This window comes from Excalfactoria chinensis, chromosome 1 (assembly GCF_039878825.1).
Source record: "Excalfactoria chinensis isolate bCotChi1 chromosome 1, bCotChi1.hap2, whole genome shotgun sequence".
In the NCBI taxonomy this organism is placed as follows: Eukaryota; Metazoa; Chordata; class Aves; order Galliformes; family Phasianidae; genus Excalfactoria; species Excalfactoria chinensis.
The window spans coordinates 68517529-68537343 of record NC_092825.1 but is presented as its reverse complement, the minus strand read 5'-3'; the positions used below and the strand labels follow the sequence as shown (position 1 = coordinate 68537343).

At 38.5% G+C, this 19815-nt stretch overlaps 1 protein-coding gene across 5 annotated transcripts in view; it reads left to right on the top strand.

The window, feature by feature from the left end:
- LRP6 (LDL receptor related protein 6) overlaps positions 1-18658 on the top strand; it is a 133257-nt gene extending 114599 nt beyond the window's left edge. For 4 of the 5 annotated variants that reach the window (XM_072333893.1, XM_072333914.1, XM_072333895.1 and 1 more), the window contains 8 exons: positions 964-1173; positions 2652-2777; positions 4191-4427; positions 5842-5952; positions 7643-7873; positions 9128-9264; positions 10915-11012; positions 12997-18658. In XM_072333893.1, the coding sequence (XP_072189994.1) occupies positions 964-1173; positions 2652-2777; positions 4191-4427; positions 5842-5952; positions 7643-7873; positions 9128-9264; positions 10915-11012; positions 12997-13288 (1442 nt within the window). In that variant the 3' untranslated portion in view covers positions 13289-18658. The remainder of the gene's footprint in view (positions 1-963; positions 1174-2651; positions 2778-4190; positions 4428-5841; positions 5953-7642; positions 7874-9127; positions 9265-10914; positions 11013-12996) is intronic. The other variant, XM_072333894.1, reaches the window with a different exon arrangement.
- Positions 18659-19815: the final 1157 nt, after the last annotated feature.

Sequence of the window (19815 nt, the reverse complement as noted above, 5' to 3'; positions counted from 1 at the left end):
AAAACAACAGGATTTGGATGAGTATTTCCAAGCTCGGGTCTAATTTTGAACTTTGTAATATTGTTACAGTATTTCAAAATTGGAGCAAAATCTGCATGTTTGTAATTTTATGCTCAGAGTCCGATAAACCTCAGTGAATATTTGTGTGTTAATGACCGTATCATCATTGCGTGTGAGCTATGAAGTCTTCACCATCTTTGGGCAGTCTTTAATGTTACTTCTGAAACAGTTGTGGGCTGTCTTTTGTTTATGTGGATGTTACCCATGAAATGTGACAGTCACTGGGTAATGTGGCATACAAGTCAGCAAATACTTTCAGAGGCGTTGAGCTTCTTGACTGGTACTGATGTTTGCAGAGGGAACTGAAGTAAGTCTTCACTAGAAAGAATGGAATTAATTTAGCACGAAAACATTTGTGAAGATAATGTAGTTGAAATAAAAGAATATGGAGAAGTCAAAAGTCAAATGTTTACCTTAATCTCATAATTTGTGTGAAAAGTACTATCTGCTTTGTCTTCACTTGTATTTTATCTTCCATTAGTTAACTCAAGCTAATAATGTCTTCTTATTCCCTGCTGAATGCCAAGACAAAGCAGTTAAAAAAAGAATAGATAAATGAAAAGAAGTAACAATTACCATCACAGTGATGGTAAGGAATGGACTACTGACTGAGTGTTCTCATGAGATTTGGGCCAGTAACTTCATATAGTGTCTTAATACAGAAAATGTATCTGAAGTGCAAAAACTGTCTTTTGATGAAAATAATTTCAAAGAAAGTTAGATCATGTGTCTGCAAAGCAGCAATCTTACATCAGAGGACCCAAGACTGCATATATTTTTATAGTTGGCTTTGACTAGGAGTGTAAAAGTTGTAGAAAATGATGGTGTAAACACCATAGAAAATATTTGCGATAGTATTTTGGTTGATTCCAGCTGAGCTAAACCACTCTTTTCCTTCTGCAGGTGCTAACAGAGTTGTTTTGGAAGATTCCAATATCTTGCAACCTGTGGGACTAACTGTATTTGAGAACTGGCTGTATTGGATTGACAGACAACAGCAGATGATTGAAAAGATTGATATGACTGGTCGAGAAGGACGTACAAAGGTCCAAGCTCGTATTGCACAACTCAGCGACATTCATGCTGTGAAAGAGCTTAACATTCAGGAATACAGTAAGTGCAATTCCTGTTTGCAGGTGAAAACAGTGCCTGTGGGACTGGAGGAAAGGTGATGACTAAGAGAGATGAAGCCTGCTTTTCCTTATCACTGATAAACATCAGTGTGAATCAAAGGGGCCAGAAGTATCATTTCATCTGTTATATTGCTAGAATGGTATTGTTTGTCTCCTTAGTGCAGTTGGCAATGGACTGCAAACTATCACGAACTCAGCATCATATTTTGTTGCTCTGACAACTTTGTTGTTGCTCCCATACAAGTATCTGGTTATGAATGTATATAGGTACAGTGGGAATGTCCTGTTACCCTTAGTAGAGAATCTTCTGGATTATGGATGTGGCAGACTACTAATGCAGAGTATCAACGCTATCACTATTAGGACTTTACTCCTTTTGGAGTTCTGAGGGCCCTTTTCTAGCTGTAAATATTGCAGTGGACTAGCTACTTGGCCTGCACAGCCTTGAAAGAAAAGTGAAAAAATTCTTGTTAGTGTCAGTTCATATTGCAACTCAATGATGGATGGACACTGCATTGCACAAAGGAAGTGTGTAGTAAATAACAATTTGTGCTTAACGTGCCCCCACTTTAAAAAGTTTTCTGCTTATCAGGATATAGGTTTCCCTCCACGCACTCACTTGAAATGAGGGGAGCTAGATGGTTAAAGCAGTAGAGCTGCTGATTTCATGGACAAAATAGGCCTGGTTAATAGGCTGTGGTGTATGCCTTCAAGAAATATGTAGAATGATGTCTGGGGATGTTTAATTAAAGCATCAGTGCAGACTACTACTAGTTTTGTTTGCTATTAATCTCAGTAAATCTGTCAGGAGTTCCAAGGAAAGTATGTTGTCTTTATTAAACATTAAAATGAAGAGACTTATTTATCTAGAGCATGTTAATTTGAGTTTTGGAGATAGTGTGAAAGCTTTGGAATTCATTAATTAGAAAATTTTTCTTCTTTTTAATAGTTTTTGATAGGAAAAAAATAGAGAAGTATGGAATCCAAGGCACCCTTTGATTACTAGTGTTGCTCTTTTTGCTGAAGAACTTGTTCTACCTCACACAAGAACAAATGGTTTGAGTATTGTTTACTAGTTTAAAAGGCCATATAGTGTGATTCTCAGTGTTTTAGATCACAAATAATTATTTGTGTAAAGGAAAATAATACTATGAATCACAACTTTTTCAGAATTGATTTTTAAAACGCCTTCCAGATTGAGAAGGGAGTAATAAGGAGAGTCCTGTGAGATCACTGGAAGGTTTGAAAAGAGGTGGGGATTTCTTGTCACTGAACTTACCAAATTATTAGAAAGTAAATCTGAATTGGCTTTTTTGAGATTCCAACAATTACTGCAGGGTACCTGAAATAGAGGAAATTGAAAAGGAGCAGGGAATGAATCAACACTATCTCATGTACTTATCCTTGCAAGTGTGACTGCAGTTGTACTCCCTATTTGTCTTATTCTTAAAATCATAGGACAACACCCTTGTTCTCAAGATAATGGTGGTTGCTCACACATTTGCATTGTGAAGGGCGATGGCACCACACGCTGCTCTTGTCCAGTCCACCTTGTTTTGCTGCAGGATGAGCTGTCCTGTGGAGGTAAGTCATTCCTATGCTCTGGGTTGCTGAGCTTGCAGCTTATGGGTGGGGAGCTTTAGGGTCAGCTTCTGAGCAGAAAGAATATGACAGTGTACCAGGTGTTGTAACATGTTTTTATATGTTTACATCTTTGCTTCAGTCCAGTGAGCTAAATCTGCAAATTTTAAGGACTAAAAGAATAAGATAATTTCATTAGCTGACTGTAGAATAAAGATTTCTGTTTCTACTTAAGTCAATTGAATTATTTCAGTTTGATTTTTTATTTTTTTTTTTAATGTATGATTTTTCTTACTACTTTTTGTATCACTCTGCATGTTATTGTTTATCAGCTAATGGTAGGCTCCCACATTCTGCCATATTCCACCCCATCTATTGTCTGTTCCATTTAATAATTCCTTTCTTTCCTCCTGAAACTCACCCTCTGTGTGTTTTCTGAATGGCAGCCTCAGAAGGGCAAGTTGCCTCCTCCATGGTGACACAACCATAGTATCTTATGCACTGGTGCCTCCAAGGTTGTGGTTGAAATGGGGGAGAGGAAAGGCACTTTGGTGCTTCAGTCCTTTTGTGCCAACATACTGAATGGGTTTATTATGCAATCTTTTTGGCATCAAGGCAATGTGTGGTCTCACAATGGAACAAGAGCTAACATAATCCAGATATTTTCTCAAGTTAAATAAAAGATCAAGTTTAATACCAGGCCAAAAAGGAAAGAGGAAGAAAGGGGGAATTAAAATTTAAAAAAAAAAAAAAAAAAAAAAGGTGGAGGGAAGAAATACATAAATACATGCTTACTTACTGCTTGAGATTAACAGTTACAGTAGTGAATATTAAATAACAGCTAACAGCTGTGTTGGGATAGTGAGACAACTAGATGGAGCAGTTTTTTGTCATTTTAGAAGAATTTTGACTCGACAGAACTGTTGAGGGCACATAACTAGACATTGAGTCACAGCACATCCATCTGCAGCACATTACATCCTCTTAGTATTTTCTATACAATGACTGTTGAGCATTAAGAAAGTGAACAATCAACTGTGTATGCAGTGGTGCTGCAAAAAGGGGCGAGTAAAGGAAAAGTATGTAGGCTTAAAAAGAGACTTTTGAAGATCTATGCAGAAGGATCTAAGAGGCTGAGGTGGGAAGAAAAGAATTGTGTTTTGAGTGTTCGTGTTTCTCTGTTCCTCTTCTTTGTCTGATGAGACTCCATTGACATGAACTTGCATCTGTCATGTGAGGCTCAAGAGCAGCTCAAATGATTATAGAGGCAGAGGGGGTGGAAATTACCTTGTGATGCTGCATGTTTACCAGCTTCTTGATGTCAAAGCAGCTGAGTTATTCTTGTCCTTAACTGTTGTGATCTGCTGTTTGTTCACCTGAATTTTTACATTTTGTTTGTTTGCTTGATTTTTAAAGAACCTCCAACATGCTCCCCTCAGCAGTTCACCTGTTTCACAGGTGAGATTGACTGCATCCCGGTGGCCTGGCGCTGCGATGGTTTCACTGAATGTGAAGACCACAGCGATGAAAAAAACTGCCCGGTGTGCTCAGACACTCAGTTTCAGTGTGAAAGCGGACAGTGCATAGACAGTGCCCTCCGGTGCAACGGAGAAGCAAATTGCCAGGACAACTCAGATGAGAAGAACTGTGAAGGTACAGAGGATCTTTCAAAGTATGATAAAAACAAAGCTGTACAGGGGATGCTATGGAAGATACCAAAGTTATTGCGGAGTGCAGAGTTCTAAAGGATTTGAATTTCTGCTGTTATGTCACAGGTTTATTGAGTGGGAAATTATTTCACAGCTCCATTCCTTTGTTTTTTCACCTGCTCATGTCCCGCACAGTGGTTTAAGCTCTGTTTTTGACAAGTACTCTTACAAAATGGTATGTCTCAAGCTCTGAAACCAGGTAGCTTTGAAGTAAACTTCTTTCTGTAAGTGGGAGTGAGAGACAGATGCAATTCCTGGAGATGTCTTCGTACTATAAAGTACAGTAAAAGAGAGCAGTTAATCTATATGCTAAGTGCTATTACCAACACAATGAGAATTAGAGATTTTTTGTTGCCATTTTGGAAGGGGAGGTTTTGCTGAGGGAGTCTGAACTACCCTAGTACTATGCCAAATGAACCATTAAAATACTTGACCTTCTTATTCTTATCCTCTCTGCACAAGTAGGGAGGAGTTGTTGGGACAACTTGTAAGCTTGAAAGGGTGCCCCTTCCATATATTCTTTCTGTGAAGTTTCTTTGAAGAGACTGTCTAAGAGTCTTTGAATCAAGGCTGAATTTCTTTCCAAAAGATATGCTCCAGCTCAAACAAAAATATACAAGCAGATTCCTCTGTGATGAAGGATGATATTTAGCCAGATGCATGCTGGCATCTGAAAATGCTTTGTGCAGGTTAGTTTCCCAGTTACCATCCAGTGACTAGAGATATTGGAACATAGGCTGTTTATCATCTTCAAAATGTCCCTGTAATTCAGAATATTCAGGTTGAGTGCAGATCAGAAAAGCCTATAGTTTAGCTTCTTAATTCAGCTGAAATCAGAAAGAATTTAAAATGTATGTGAAACAGTGGGCAAAAATGTGTGTAAACAGCAGCAGTCAGTACCTTGCCTGCAGCGCCTTTTTTCCCAGAGCAGTAGTTTATTTTTTGAGTGTAATGGCAGAGATCCAGATTTGCCTTCTGTCTTTCATTTCAGTTTTAAAACATAATGTCAAGTGAAATGCATTGTCGTATGATCAAGGAGTCTTCTATTTTACAAGATGTGCACAAGGGCACTGAGAAGCCACATTTATCTTTCATAAACTATTTTAACATTGTGGTTTGGCAGATTTATTTTTAATACCTTAATTATTCTTGCTTCTGTTATAGTATGTGTTTAGAGTTGGGGATTCTGAAAGCAGTTTTGCCACAACCATGTCCTATGATAAGTACCTATGTCCTCAGTGGCCTTCTGCATCTGATATTCCTGATTGTATGCCTTAGTATCTACTTTCCTTGGTCACTTTAAAAGAGTAGAAGTTTTTGATACTGACTCTTGGTTTGTGGGGTTGTTTTCTTCCCAGTGCTTTGTTTAACCAATCAGTTCCGGTGTGCCAGCGGGCAGTGCATAGGTAAAAGCAAGAAATGCGATCACAACCTGGACTGTAGTGACAGCTCAGATGAGCAAGGATGCTGTAAGTACAAAACCCAAGACTTGATTATCTGAAATTTTTTCTTACCTTCTCAAGGAGTTAATTTCAATCTGAACCGTACCCAGAACAGATGTTATTATGCAATTAATACTTAGGTGTTGTAGAATAGGAATCAGACATAACTAGTATTTTGAATTAATCCTCTCTGAGGCAGAACAGGCTGGTTACATTTTCCACATACCTCTCTAAAGTTATAAAAGAAATTAGAGGTTTGTTTTACTAATAATGAGTTTGTATGTTGAGAAAGTGCAGTATTAAAATTCTTTTTCTATCAGTGTAAGGCTGTTATATAAAACTGTTTTGCTTCATAGTTTTCCCATACAGAGATTAATAGCAGGTGCTTTTAAAATCAGATGAGCACTCTGTTTACAGAATAGGCCTTCTAAAATTTCCTTTGCATCTTGAAAAAAATATAATTTTCCTATCTTGAAATCTCCAGGATTCTGCAAGAAAAACACTGCCTTTAAAATTCCAACTTGAAAGTTCATTTTCATTGTTGGTGTTTTGAAAGAAATTGTAAATAGGTGACATCTTTTCTTGTGTTGGAGGTCTGAATATCACAGGTGACACGTGACTTGAAAATGCAAAGACTTGATCTTAAGTAGTAATAAGAGATGTGCTATCATGTTAGAAAGATATTAGCAACTTTATCACAGACATATGTAATTGTTTTTTTCATGGTTCAGTTATTTTTTGTTTTCAAGATATAAAATCAGACCCCCTGGAGTAAGGTTGCAGTCACTATCCTACCAACAGTATGAGCAGAAGTCTGTTTACTGATCTCTGTAGACTGTGACAGGCTGGTTGAAGTGTGGAATTGTTTTTTTAGGGGAAGGAAATATGTTGAGGAAAAAGCTTTCTATAATGGTTAAGATGTAAAATACCAACTAGAACAGGACTGTTCTTTTAACTCTGCTTTTCTTGTCAAATTCATTAAGCATAGGCAGGGATTTGTCATTTATTCCCTTAAGTGTCATTGGTTAGAAGTGGTATTGTAGGGAAAGCTGTTCATTTTAGCTGTTGAATAATTACTTTGGATACAGATTCCTTACAGAATGGCACTCTAAAAAGAATGTGAAGATGTATCTGTTGCCTTTAGTGTGGGACAGATGTAGAGTGGGTTAGGTAATTCAGCAAATAGCAGCAAAGCCAAAATTCATTACTGATGCATCATCTCTACTCTTCAGCATAACTGAATGTTACGCAGTTCAGAACAGAGTGCGCCAATCTGTTAAGCAGACTGATAACCCAGGTACTGTGCGATAAAGTAAAGCACAAGTAGTTGCCACTGTTGCTAGTGGTAGCACAGTGCAATCTGAAGTCCTGGCTGCAGGTCTTGTTCACCTAGCTCAAATGGTAGCCCTGTCTTTCAGCTGGTAGCAAGTTCAGGACCTGGTTCACAAGCATATGGGTGTACTTATTCACATCCTGGCATCTGATTCTAAAACCTCTGCACACTCGGAACTGTTTGCATGCACAGGTGGCCCCATTGGCTTCACAGTGTATTCAAACAGACCTGTCTGTGTGTGTGTTTGTTCCTAACATAAATTCATTTGAAAGCTAATATCTGCTTATGGAAGTGGAGGCTGTTCAATGATATCATGAAGACTGATGTTGATATATGAAACTGTTGGATTAGCTTCTACAGTATAATTTTACTTTTTCCTTCTAGACACAACAGAGGAGCCTGCGCCACAGCCCAACAACACGATAGGCTCCATCATTGGTGTAATCCTCACACTTTTTGTGGTTGGAGCAATGTATTTCATCTGCCAGAGGGTGCTGTGCCCACGCATGAAGGGAGATGGAGAGACAATGACCAACGATTATGTGGTACATGGACCAGCTTCTGTACCTCTTGGTTATGTGCCTCACCCAAGCTCTTTGTCAGGGTCTCTTCCTGGTGAGTCAACAGCAAATTCCTTGTTTTGCTCTTTGGCCTCACATAGTAACAGCTAAGGATACTGTGCTTGTATGCACAGGACACATTGATTCCAGAAGCAAAATTCTTCATGCCAAGCTACTGACAGGGCAGTTGAGGATTGTTGCTGTCTATTGTAATTAATTTCTATTTTTTTTCATGCCACCCACAAGCATTCAGATTCTTAGCAGAACCATAAGTTCAAATAAACATACATACCATGGGAGTTCTCTTTTTTTGCTGCAGAAGAAGCCTCTTGTTATGGAATTATAGCACTGACAAGGTGTCGTTACAAATCGTGGTAAAGTTACATGGAGGTATATTCATAAGACTTTGTTTGAAGACTGTATAATTATTAGATTTGTAGACGAGGTTCTTATACTTATGAAAACGTCTTGTAAAGTCAGAAATGACCAGTAATAACCGGCTTCAATTTATTTCATTATTTGATAATGAAGTTTCTGATATCATTCACATGCATGATGCTAATGCTGATTAAAAAATAAGGTTTGGCTGCAACATTGCACTTCATATGTATGCGTTTCTTTTGTATGTATTGATTAAGCATGAACTGTAAATTGTGGCTCTGGATCCAGCAGGTTGCAGTTATGACATACGTGTTTTTGAGGCTAGTACAGGATTACAAGAATTCACCAAATTTATTTACTTTTTGTAGTAACCTGCTTTCGTTATAGAGTCTTTAAGGAGAATTTGCATTATTTGAAGCACAGTTGCATGCCTGTTTGTTTCCCACTTGGATTATCTTCCAGCATGATTCAGTTCAGCAGCAAAATCTTACTTACCAGTGTAGAAATGAAAGAACAAACCCTCTCTTCTTCTGCACGAATTTCAGTTGTCCAGTTGTCGTGGTTGGAGTCAGTTTCGTGTTTTATTCCAAGACATAGAAATAATGCCTGAATGCCTGCCCTCTCAAATCTTTTACAGCTGTTTGAGTGAAAGGAATCTGGTTCTCTTCATGCAGCTTTAGTGCAGCTGAGTGCCAGATCCTGCAGCTCAGTAGTTGATACACAAAACCAACATGCTTATCCCCTGACAGTTTTCATTCTGTTTCTCAATTGAAGAACACCAAATTTGCTCTTAATACTGAAAAGATTAGTTTTGCTTTTAAGAGTTGCACTGATAGCACTGTTATCCTCCCAGCTTTTTTTCTTTAATCTTTATTTTCTCTGTCTGCTTTGATTAATAAAATATTGACACACGTTTGTTCTCCTTTAGGGATGTCTCGAGGAAAATCTGTGATCAGCTCCCTCAGCATTATGGGAGGGAGCAGTGGGCCACCCTATGACAGGGCCCATGTCACTGGAGCATCTTCCAGTAGTTCTTCAAGTACTAAAGGCACTTACTTTCCTCCAGTAAGTTATTCTGCTATTCACAGACTTTTACTAGCTTTCAGAGAGGTTCCTGGAGATAATTTGTTGGCAGGATCATGTTTTGTTTTACCTTTCTAGACTAAAAGATTTGTTTGAATATGGATTGAATGATTTTGGAAGGAAAGAGAAGGGAGAAGACGTTGTCTCTTTCTAAAACAATATAGGAGTTTTATACTATTTTTTAAAGTTTAATGGAGATTTACTGCCAGAAAAAAAATGGTGTTAGATTGTATGACAGAAGAGATGAAAAAATTGGAGTAAATGCTGAGTAACTCTGGCAGAGTGATCTCCATTACACTCCGCCAAGTGCTTCTGGAGAAAATGCCATAGTTGGAATCTCTACACATTAAAATGAAGTTTTCTCTCACGTTCCAAAGCAAACAAGTGTCTTTCAACTCCATAATATTCCTATAGACACAGAACAGAAAAGTACTGTATTAGATGCTATATGAAAGTTGTTACCAGCTTTAGAGGGTTCGCTATCTACTCAATTTTAACATCTGGTGGTTGTTTTAGCAATTTTATATGAAGTCCACAAGTCACTACTGTATAGAGTTACATGCTTGGTAAGTGGAGACTGAAATCTTCAACTGTCTGTTATGCAGTTCTGAAAATCAATTAATCTTTTTATATCTTGAAATTAACCAAAATTCTGTTTATGCAGTGTAACAAATGCTCCCTTTGGTCAGCGAACTACAAATATTCTAAAACAGTGTAGTACTTAGGGCCTACAAGCTAGCAAGGGTAGACATCTGCTGGTTTGCCTAGGGCAGTGGTATCACTAGTGACTGTGTAGTATCGAACAGCCAGCTTAAACTTTCCTTTTTAGCTCTGGGTATGCTGAAATATGCAGTAGTCAACAGCAGTCAGCATTTTTGAGAATAGCTTAGTGTCTTCTATGGGAATGATAACAAGCAGGATTTCCAGGATCTGTTAAAGAACTGGAGAATAAACAAAAGGAAAATCCCCTTTGTTTGGAGGGACTATGCATACAGTTCTTCAACCAAGAATACTAAAAAGTAAGTCTGTAACACTGATGTTTTCTTGATTCACATTCTGTCTTGGTTTTGGCTGGGACAGAATTGTTTTCTTTGGAGTGTCTGGTATGATGCAGTGTTGGTTCTAGGAGAAAAACAACATAGCACTCTGGTGTTCATAGCTGCTGCTAGTGAGTGTTTTATAAAGCCAAGGCCATTTGCAGTGAAGAGTCCAAGGTGCTGGGAGGGAACAGACTTAGGACAGCTGACTTAAAATGGCCAAAGGGATATTCCATACTATATGACATCATGCAAAAGGAGTTTTGAAGGGAGTGGGAGTTCATCACTCTCTCTCTGCGTGGGGGGCCAGCTTGGCACTGGTCAGTGGGTGGAGAGCAATTACTTACGCATCACTTGTTTTATACATTTATAAGTATTTATAGTCATAACTATTATTGTTTTCCTTTTCTCTATCTTAGTAAATAGTTTTATCTCAGCCCACAAGTTCTACTTTGTTTTTTGGATTCTATCCCTCATCCCACTGGGAAGGATGGGAAGTGAGTGACCAGCTGTGTGGTGCTGAGCCACCAACCAGGTTAAATCACAGCAGCAGTCATATCGTAACTGCAACTTTTTTTTCTTAATTTTTCTTTAGATTTTGAACCCACCACCATCACCAGCTACTGAACGTTCACATTATACAATGGAATTCGGTTATTCTTCAAACAGCCCATCAACTCATAGATCTTACAGGTAATTATTATTACAATAGCATCCGTCAGGATCAAAGCAGTTAGTGTAGGAATGTAGAATGAAGACAAACCCTGCTCCATAAGAATTGTAATCAAAGGCCTTAATGCTGTGAGTGCTAAAACAGATGCTTAAATTGTTTCACATGTATCATGTCACTGCAGCATGTGTAGCATCATTTGAGGTTAATCATACAGTGAGTGGGTTAGTGATACATCTCTTGAGTGTGTTTGCTTTAGGAGGAATAACAACACTAATTCTTGTACCATATTAGTTAAAAGCTGACTAGGTATCATAACTTACAGCCAAAAATATGTCTGCTAGAATGAACCCTACTATAAATAATAACCCTGTTATAAATAATTTGTTATGTAATTGAAGAAAAAATGATAGTCAAACACACATAGGAGGAAAATTAGCAATATAAAGACTTGTATTTCGCAAGTAAGATTTTATTAAAGGCCTAGATAAAGCATGGGAATGCATCAAATTAGATTTTAATATTAGTATCTGAATGAGGTTGCTAACCTCTTGCTTATTTTCTCTAATATTTGAAACATGAAAGCTCTATCTTCATTTTTTGAACACATAATTTTCGTCTTCCCTTAGAGTTCATTATCATTTTATAACTAATTACAAAAAGAAAAAGAAAAAAAAAAAAAAAAAAAAGAGGAAGAGACCCACTACCCAAGAGTGTAAAGATTCCCCTCTTGAATCTCTAGTAGATCTAGTGGATGAGAATTGAGATTGTATTTGTCTCCTGAAAGAAATGCCTCCCTAGCACAGAGCCTTTGGGGTTTTTTGTATAATGAGGTCTCTGGGGTTGGAGAGGCATCTCTTCTCCATTATCAGAAAATATGACCTTTGTTGTGCAGAAGGTTTATATGTCTATAATGGTCCCTTGCAGACATACGAAAAATCCTTTAAAATGATTTGTAATTTAATAATGACATAAATCCATGATCACTGGTCAGCTGGTGTGATGTTTTGTATTTTAAATCCTATAGAGATATAGTGTAGACTTGAATGTTTTCAGAGTGCTCCCCAAAAGTTTTGCCACTTCTGATCTTTCCTAACAATGTGAGAGGAGCTGCATCCTCACCTGTTACCAGCTATGGATTTTGATGCTGGCAATTGTAGTTAACAATCACCTCCCTTTCCACTTTTTCTTTTATATTACCATAGAGTGACTTAGGCTGGAAGAAAACTTAAAGCCCATTTAGTTCAATGGGCAGGATTGCCACCACTCAGTCATGTTGTCCAGAGCCCTACCAACCTGGCCTTGAATGCCTTCAGTGATGAGACATCCACATCATCTCTGGGCAGCCTGTTCCTGAGTCTCATCATCCGATGAGTGTAGAATATTCTCCTAATTTCCCCTTTTTTAGATACAGCCATTTCCCGTTGTCCTGTCAGTCCTTGTAAAATCTCAGACTGAAATGAGGTCTCCCCAAGAAACAGAAAATAGGTTTCTTTAAATGATTTTGGGTTCATTTTTTAAAATGTTTGATAATGTTAGTGTTTGTCCTAGTGATTTTCCTGAGTGCTACAAAGGTGCCAGTTGATTTTTGGTCTCTCTCTTGACTTAAAAGTTAGTTCAAGTTGGGAATTATTCTATCTATGTATACTAGAATATATTCTCTAAGTTTGCAACACGTTGTTTTTTCCCATAGTGCCCTTCTTAGCAGCAGTGTTTTCTACCTCAGCTTAGGAAACCTATTGCCTGTATGTAATTACTAAGTGCTATTTTGTTCATTGATTACTGTAACTTGACTGATGCTCTGCAGAGGTGGGCTTTCTCCAGGTGAGTTAACAAGTCTGCTGTGCCAGAGAGGTGTGTGATACTGTGGATCTGCGACAGGGAGGTTGACCCCTGCCTCTTTCCACCTTGACTTACTCGCCCCCCTCTTGTTCAGGGATGCATCACCCAAAATGTTTAGTCTTTCTATATTCTGACACTTTTCACAAAAAAATCTCCCTACTACAGCTACAGGCCTTACAGCTACCGCCACTTTGCACCTCCCACAACACCCTGTAGCACGGACGTCTGTGACAGTGACTATGCCCCAAGCCGAAGGGTCACGGCCACAATGGCCAAGGGCTACACCAGTGACTTGAACTATGACTCAGAGCCCGTCCCACCGCCTCCGACCCCACGCAGCCAATACCTGTCAGCGGAGGAGAACTACGAGAGCTGCCCCCCTTCCCCATACACAGAGCGGAGTTACTCTCACCACCTCTACCCACCGCCGCCGTCCCCCTGCACAGACTCCTCATGAGGGGCAGCCCCCCCTCCATTATCTGCCTCTGCCATGGAAGTGTAAATACAAAGTGTTCTACCAGGGAGGGGGGAGTTCTTGGCAAGGGATGAGGTAGGACAGTGTACAGTTAAATGTTATTAAGTTGGGTGGAGGAATACTGGACATATTTGTACAGAAGAAGAAAAAAAAAGGATATTTATATATTTTCTTAAACAGCAACTGCTGCTTGTGCCATAAGAAAAGAATTTTGTATAAAAGAACCCAGACATTTGTACAAAAAGTTTTTTATTTTTGCAAATTGAACTCAAAAACTTGCCTTAATCCAGTGAAGTGACTGAGCACATAGCGAAATGGAAGGACCAGGTATGTGTCACTTGTCCAGCGAGGTGAGATGTGGGGTTTGTCAATACCAAAAATATTTAAAGTAATTAATAATAAAGAAGTCCGTCTCAGAGCAGCATACCATAGATACTTGGAAGTAGCCAAATAACCTCTATATTAGCTACAGAGGGCCAGCAACTAAGCTAAACTTGAAAACACAGTCAGGACAGACAATAACCTTATACAAAGGGCTTTGTTTTCTACAGGAATACAGCAATCGTAGCAGTGAATCCAGAAGAATAATCACACACTTTTTTAATAGAGCAACACCTTTGTTTTTCTTCAATGCATACACCAAACTTGAGCATTTTGAGCTCTCTCCTTGCTTCTGGAATTTCATTGGTTTTTGTTAGGTATATTTTGAAGATTGGTTTGTTAATACTGTTTAGCCTTTCTCATCTCTTCTACATCCTTTCTTCCCTCCCATGTCACTTTAAATCATATTATCCTTATTTAAAGTACTGCTAGAACTGGGCTGCTGTAAATTTTCCCCCCTCCCCCCCATTAGCCTTGTCGTGCAATGAGTGTCATGCTATACATTACTTCATTAATTTTGCCAACATGACGATTCTGTTTTGCACCAGGTCAGTGTGATTTTCACATGATTGACAAGGGTAATATGCACATACCTGAATGATTTTTAGTCCCTGAAAAGAAGAAAAACTTATTTTGACCTAGTGCCCACAAAATGTCAAATATTTTTTTACCACATATAATAGAGACAGTGTATTTATAAACTATAAATTTAACCATGGATTGTTAGTTTTACTGTAAATGAATAATATATCCTTGCAGTACATTCAATGTATATTGATACCACAGTACGCGAATCAGATATATATAATATATATATATTATTTTTTCCTAGTAAGGAAGCATTTAACTTTCAGTGGAGCAACTGTCCATAAGAAATAAATGTTTTGATCATTGGAAGGAGTTCCTTTGCTGTATTAACTGCTCATGATTTGTGTTAGGCAAAGCCAATTTTCTCAGTATGATTTTGACATACCTCCTCTTTTGTGTGGTGTGAGTTTAATGCTTTAGTATTAACCGCTGTGAGTATCAAATTAAGATATTCTTAACCAAACAATTTTTTATTCACATCTCTATTTTTGTATATTACCTTATTTAGCCCCTTCTCCCTTTAGCCTCACCATGGTGATTTCGAAAGGGATAGTATATAATCAAGTGAAAGCATTGTTTGTGTAGGTTGAGGGTCAACCTAGGATATTATGATTTCCTCTCTTACTCCAGTGCTGTGTTCTGAATTTGCTTTGACTGTAGCAGAGCTCACAGTATACCTGATTCTAGATGGCATTATGCATTTGCACCTTCTGTCAATGTTAAATCCGTGTTGAAGGTGCTGATGCCTTCAAAGGTTTGACCTCCGATTCTTTTCTCTCAAAACAAAGGCTTGCACCTTCTGAGTCTTTTGGGCTTAATATGGATGGAGTAACCACTCAGAGGTCCTGTTTGGCTTGTATTGCTCTCTGTTGTCTGTTTCCCATCAGTTTCAACTAAGCAAAATAATCTAAAAATGTGGCATAGGCTTTGATTCATACTGTTGACACCATTAGTGACAAATAATTCTGCCACTCGTCTTGGGTACTGGAGCTTTGTTTAATTTCAGCTCTGAGAAAAACCATGCCTTTTGGAATCCCGGCTGTAACAAAGAATTTTTCTCACAGTAAAAGATACCTAGAAAACATTAAATAACCTGGTTGGACCCCAGGCTACTACAATTGATCTCTAGATCTGGTGTGCTAAGAGCTTGCTCAGCTTCGTTCTAGGTATCTGGAAATTGTGACAGCTGTTCTTTAGGCTCTTCCTTGTTGTTGAAGAAGCTTGTTTGTGTTTTCCAACAGGACTGATGTGGAAGGTATTGTAAACTATAAGGGAACTCAAAGACATTTATATGAAGGGGGGGAGGGCAGGTGTGCTGGGGTGGATGTTGAGGCTGGCATGCCGATGAGAATAGAACCTTCTCTGTTGTTTACATTTTGTCATGTGCAGCATTCCATGTGGGGTTCACATGTGGAAACTCGCACTGATGAACTCAGAAGAATATTGCATTGTTATATCTCAGTCCAAGTGCTTGTACTGCGATGGCAATGGTCTCTTCTTGCAAAATACCCTTTTCAGCATGCCGATTTCTGTTTGAAAATCTCCTAAGGTAGTTAAGCTTAAGGAATGGTATCCTCTTTCTGGTGCAGTTGCTTTACTGAAGTTACTTTTTGAGGGAATTTCCCGGCAGTACATTCATAAATGTGTTAATTATGATGAAAGTTCTCTTCATGTGAACTGTGCTGCCTGAGTTCTCTGCTGGTTTTCATCCATATGTACTTCAGCTGAAATCAGCAGGGTGATTGTGTAATTTAGTTTGGAATTTGATCAAGTCTACGTCTCACTTTGTACATCAGATATTTTGAGTGATCTGTCTATGGATGTGAAGAGCAGGGAAGTGGTCAGACTATGTTTTTTCCACTGAAAATGACCAGCATAAGGAGCAGACTTGCTTGTTAGATTATCCAAAGAATGTATGTATTGAGAAACCATGATCTGCCTTTGCATGTATGTGTATTTTCCCAGTAAATCTAGAGTAAAATTTAGAATGAATCGATAAGCTGTGGAAATCCTCTTGGCTAGCTGTCCAAATTACAAAAGCATTGCTGCAGCTTTTATATGCACCTGACTTAATCACTGTGCACAAACCATAGACTGCTTGAATATTGGAACTGACAGACCTCTCCATTCCTTTCTGCCACTGAGCCAGTCATGACTAATTGTCTCTCAATCATGCTCATGATTTCTTCTGCTTCTCAAATTGACCGAGGTGTTAGGGCTGTAGGTAATGCACACGTGTCAGTTGTATTTAAATGGCAATATAAGTGAAATCTAATATTGCCTTTTAAAATGATGCCTGCCATCTGATGCTGTGTGTCTTCCTAAGGAAGACTCATCATTTTTCCACTGGTTCCAGATACCAAGATTTTTATTTGAAAAGAACTTAAATAGGGTAAACAGAACATGCAAAAAACATGAAATAAAGAATGTTTTCCTTGCATTCATGCAACTCATGTTTACATTAAATGGAATATTCATAGTAATGCAAAACATGCAAATGAGCCAGTTTATAATCAAAGGATTCATTTTGCTGTGAGTTGTAACTTTCAGTATTGCAAATTCCAAATTACTACTATAACATAAACACATGAACATGTGCAAGTATATATATATTTACATATATGCAGGTACACATGTATTTGACAATGTGTGTTTACCCAAAGCTGATAATTTTCTCGTGTATATATACATATTCACACACCCACATTGGCACATTTGGCCTGGCTGTCTTTGGGAGTGCTAATGCTGGGTACTGTCTTGCTGTCTCCTGTAAAGCAGACTTCTTTTGTCTAGGTTACAGGATAGACAGCAGACTATTTGCTACTTAAACCTGAATAATTAGTGCTCTGTCATGCAAGGCAGGAGAAGAAGCACTTCAGTTGATGCCGTTGTGTTAATTCTGGCGTCCATTTTGCAGATGAGCGAAGTCTCTTCTGTTCTAAGTATATAAAAACTAATCTGTTGTAATAACTGAAGAAAAATTCACCCAAACTGCTTGATATAACAGGCGACACTACCCACTGCAAGTGAAGGAATATGCACAAAGTCTGTTTGTTGCGTTAATGGATTTCGTTGGTGCTCTGGTCTCTGGTTTGTGTATTGCTTCTCTATTTGTTATGTATGAGACTCTGAAAGTTGATTTTGAGTCTTAAAAACAGATTCATTCGTTCTACTTTAAACCAGCTAAGTCTGTCTTAAGATAAAGAAAAGGCCACTTTCTTGATTATTGAGTATTTCCATTCTTTACTGCTTTGGAAATCTCCTTGAATTGGTTACCACCATTCTAGAGGGAAATGCTTGAACTACAGAATTCCCTGGTCATGCGTGCTGCTGAACCAAATGACTTCTTATTCACACAACAATAAATAGCTGGCTCACTGGGTGCACAAATAATTTCAGCATTGTTTTTGAGAAACTGCTTCCTTAGCTGTTATTTTTAAGCTGTCTTGGGATAGGGTTACTGCTTGCAAATTAACCTTTAATGTAGTTGGCAGGTGACAAATGCACCTTGAAAGTAAGTCAGGAATGACCTAACAGCTTGAAAATGGCTACGAAACAGAATCATAGCATCATAGGGGCTGTAAGAGACCTCTGGAGATCATATAGTCCAACCCAAACATTTCATTTATTCAAAGCCATTAAATTTATTTCTAAAGGGAGTAAAATGAAAAGCCATAGTGATCCAAATGAGCAATTTTCTTTCATTTATAAAAGGCAGGTCAGTGGTTGATAATAACCTGGTATTTATAGGGACTGGGCAGTCTGCTCCAAAATGGTGCAAGGCAGAGTAAGAAAACTGTCCGTATGAAAAATGTCCTAATAGCATGCAGGATTATGACGATGAAACTGTTGGAGAGCAGTCGTGTTCCCCACTTCTCGATGAACAAGGAGCATCTTTGAAGTCCCGATTAAAATGTCTGTAGCCTTAAGCCAGGCAGTTGAAAGTCAGCCAGGGAAAATGAAAGTGTCTTTTGTAAAGGGGATACCACCAGACTTAAGCTGAACTAGCCTTGTTTGCAAATGAAGGATCTGGTGCTGCTTTCAGACTTTTAATCTTGTTTTTGTTTTGTTTGTTCTTGTTCTCTTTTTTCTTTCTTTTTGTAAGCTTTAATGGCTGTTTGTCATTGTCTTAAAGCCAGCTGGTGTCTCTTGTTCATCAACTTTGGTAAGATGGTGCTTTGCAAGGATGTATTTATATTATAATGACCAACATTTGGTCAACCCTATTCACTCATTCACTAACTTTTTTTTTTTTTTTTTTTTTTTTGTAAAATAAAGTGCTTTACTTATGAGGTGTATATAAACCTTGTACAAAAATCCTTTCCAATAATTACTATAAACCGAGTTGTAACAAATGAAATGTTGATTTTTATAATAAAACTAAGAGTGAAAAAAAAAAACCACAACAGGGGGGTGCGCTTCGTTTTATTTCAGCATCTGAAGGAGTGGTGACTAAGGGTGAAGTGCCATCAGTGTGTTTGCTCAGCTCTTCTAAAAGCTAGCAGGCGCTCAGCTCCCTGATGCTGTAGGCAGCCTCTGCAAACACAGATGCATTTGCGTGAAATACGCAGTTGACTTCAAACAGTTCTGTTCATTTCCATTATTCTACATGGCAGATTGATTCATTTTGAAGCTGAAGGTCTTAGTTATTCATCACTTAAGTTGGTTTATGAGGTAATACAAATTAGAGAAGTTTACCAAGAAGATCCTCATTGCCGGAGATACATGAAAGTTATTTTGAGGCTGCTGGTCTTTAAACCTGTATCTAAATGTTTGCAAGGAGAACTAGATTATTTTTCAGTGTAAAACAAAGCAAACACCCAAATCACAGTCCTCTCACTGTAACGGGTAATTGGGCAGGGAGTAGTTTTGAATGTATAAATTCAGCATAGAAGTTCCTACTCCACTTCCAACCTCTAGTTGAGACCACAATGTGGCTATATATTAGAATGTATATGGATATGGCTCCATAGAGATCGCTGCATCATCCGTTCTTCTACCCAGAGGCATAGGCCAGCCCCATATCACTGCCACACATTCTCAGATAACATGCCATAAGGTGCTGTATTCATTCTATCTTGCAAAATGAGCTGTTATGATAGGGCAGGTGGGAGCTGTGCTGCTCACTCAAAGTTCCGGTTGTGAGTTGCTGTGGAGCTGCAGGAGGCTCACCAGCATTCTTTTTTCTTTAAGCAACAGTGACTGCCTTTCTACAGATCCAATGTTGCTGTAACAGCCTGGAAGCCTGAATAGCATTCATAATGCTTTAGGTTTATTGAATCTTAGTCTTTGCCAGATACAATTATACATCAGAGTGCATCTCGAATGTAGTTCTCCACAGTGCAACAGGGAGGTAGCATGGACAGACAGCAGAAAGAGAAGGAGCAGCCCTATCACCGAGCCACTTGTGCTGAGTCTTGAAAAAACAATGCCTTTTAGAAGAATGTAGTCAGGAAACACAAGTAAGTTGTGTTCCAGCTGCAGCTCTACCATGTGTCTTCTCCATGCCAATTCCAAAAGCTCCAGAGATAGATAGATAG